Raw genomic sequence first — 2,688 nt, 5'->3', positions numbered from 1 at the left:
AGTAGTGTGTGTGTGTGTGTGTGTGTGTGTGTGTGTGTGTGTGTGTGTGTGTGCGTGTGTGTGTATATGCGTGCATGCGTGTGTGTGACGTGTCCAAGAAAAAAAGAAAAAAAAGAAAAAAATTATACTAGTACATATTTAAAAATAAGGTCAAAGGGTCAAGATTCTGATTTTGGTAATCGACAATCTTATTGTGTCGATATCGTCAAAAAGTGCTAAACCCTCTCTGGCAGAACACTGACATTTCTTATGCATTTGATCTACCACCCTCCACCCACTTGAACTAATAAATCCCAAAATATTAGTAGATCAAGGCTAAGTTATGATGTATTGAAAATGCTTTTATTGTAATGGGGCAGAGAATTTCACTACCTCCCGAGTTAAGTGTTTTGCCATAATACAGAGTTGAGAGTTCGTGTCACAAATTATTGTGTTTGCAGAAAATCGCATCTGGCTTCGTCCAACCTAAATTAGTATTAAATAAAAACACATTTAGACAAACAACATTGTTTAACTGACCTGTCGGCGGCTTGGCGAAGGGGATGCCGAGAAAAATGTCGACGACCGAGTCGTCTTGCAGCTTTGCCGAGAATCCTCGGAGCTCTCCTAAACTTGTGTTTGCGATCACGTAGTCACCATTGTTCGCTGCATCTTCTATCAGCGCCTCAGTCTCTCCCATCAACACTTGAAACAGGAACACTGCGATATACACAGGATGAGCGCAATTCATGATCACACTTTGAGACCAAACAGTTGGAGTAGCTTGCGCGAACCTTCCGTGGATATGCCTATAACAAAATAATACACTACCCTGCTTCTACTACTGTCAGCCCCACACTGCTTGATTACACATGAAAGAGCTTATCACGGCTATTGTTTACAAAGTTGCAAACAAGGATAAATATTTGTTGACGAATTGTGAGTGGACAACCTTCTCAAATCACCGATTTCAATTTCATTAGGGCAGTGAAAGCTCCCGGCTAACACTAACATGAAATGACGGAAGATGGACCTGGAATTCCGCACATTTGCGACTGCTGGTCCAGTTGGGTTGGTCCACCTCCACCCCCCCCCCCCCTGCGTGCCTCCACACTCAAACACACTCAGTGGTGTGTGGGGTCCTATCTTATCATCACATTGCCATAGAGCTGTTTGTTGAGTCCCCCTTTTCACCTTTAGCGTGATTTCCTTGACACTCTGTGACGGAAAGAGATAATAATGCCATGTCCTTTGGGAGACAAGCAGACAGATAGACAGACGGCTAGACAGATGGTTTTCAACTTTTACTATTAGTATTATGTTACGTAGTCACGTCGCCTACAAAGACCAAGCACTTGTCAAATCCCTTACGAGTGCTTTACTTTGGTCACAACATTGATGATATTCTTTTTACCACACAAAAAAAGATTGAGAACTCTTGATGGGTGGCTAGATCCAACGTTCACGAGCTCTGTGCGTGGAGAAAGACTTAGGTTACAATCTGAGGCGGTTTGTTAACTGGTCAAATTTTTGTTGGTCAACTGGACTGTTGACATGAGATTTATTGATGATGATGATTTTCATTCAGTTTTAAGTAAATCCAAACAAACATGTATCAACTTTCAAAAAGCACCTTGCCGATTTGAAGGCGCTCAAATAGACAAGTGGGGTTCACTGCTGTTTTGTCGCGTTACACGGCCTCATTCCTTCACGTTTGTTTATCACGCCGGCTCCCAACTGTAAAATCGTCTCCCGTCACATCGCGGAACTTCATTCGAGGACAAACCGAACACAGCGGGCTCAGCGATGACGTCAGTCCGCTGGGCAAATCCATCGACTGCCCTCAGAGCGAATAGACCATGCCTTACTTGCCAAATTGGCCTCTGTGTAGCTTACAAAATTAAGAATGAGACGGTCTTGAGCAGCACAGACACATGTATTATTTTATCAGCAATACATGTTTTTATCATTCAGCCTTTCTGTAACTTACCAAAACATTTATTGCCAATATGGTTCTAATCTTTTTCGTTTATTGAATTTTTAGCCACCTATAGTTCCTGTTTGTTATTTATTCATCGCTTTCTCCCCACTAATAACTTTCCTGGCCTATATGAGTCGTGCCGGCGAAAAGAGTTGAGAGATATAGGGAGAATTACATGTATAACGAGGAGCGATAGGCACTCGGCTGTTAGAGTCTGGGCCGAAAACAGTCAGGCCTACCCCCTCCCTTCCCTCCCCCTTTCCACCGTCACCCCAGCATGACACCAAGTTCTATAATTAGCATTTGACACTCTTCCCCACTTTGTTACAACAGTGTTCTGAGAACTGAGAAGTGCTATGAAGAACGTTTGATTATATAACGATTGGAAACTGTTGTGTGCTTTGTCCAGCTTTGTACAGTATCTGATTGTAGAGTTGATCTTCATGGGACAGCGGCACTGGTACAATTGACTTTATGTCATCATACACTTTCAGTTTGTTTTCTAGCGTAGTTGTATTTCTTTTTCTGTGCCGATCAAGTCAGTTTCTATTAATCTCAGTAACTTTCATCTTACATTATTCATAATGTTGTCTCTTGACTCTACCATATTTGAGCTCTTTCACATTATATTATAATGTTTACAGTGGTGTGTGTATGAGTCGGGGAGGGGTGGGGATGGCGAAAGTAGGGCTATAAAATGAGGAGAGAGAGTGAGAGAGAGAGAGAGA

The 2,688-nt window shown here is 42.4% G+C and overlaps 1 protein-coding gene across 1 annotated transcript in view; it reads right to left on the bottom strand.

The window, feature by feature from the left end:
• LOC101864600 (neuroligin-4, X-linked) overlaps positions 1-1,045 on the bottom strand; it is a 10,038-nt gene extending 8,993 nt beyond the window's left edge. Inside the window, exon 1 of the mRNA XM_005093901.3 lies at positions 520-1,045. Within this exon, the coding sequence (XP_005093958.1) occupies positions 520-730 (211 nt within the window). The 5' untranslated portion in view covers positions 731-1,045. The remainder of the gene's footprint in view (positions 1-519) is intronic.
• Between the last annotated feature and the right edge of the window lie 1,643 nt (positions 1,046-2,688).

The sequence above is a fragment of the Aplysia californica genome, unplaced genomic scaffold (assembly GCF_000002075.1).
Source record: "Aplysia californica isolate F4 #8 unplaced genomic scaffold, AplCal3.0 scaffold00072, whole genome shotgun sequence".
In the NCBI taxonomy this organism is placed as follows: domain Eukaryota; kingdom Metazoa; phylum Mollusca; class Gastropoda; order Aplysiida; family Aplysiidae; genus Aplysia; species Aplysia californica.
The sequence above is the reverse complement of the archived record's forward strand: the minus strand, read 5'-3'. Positions and strand labels throughout refer to the sequence as shown.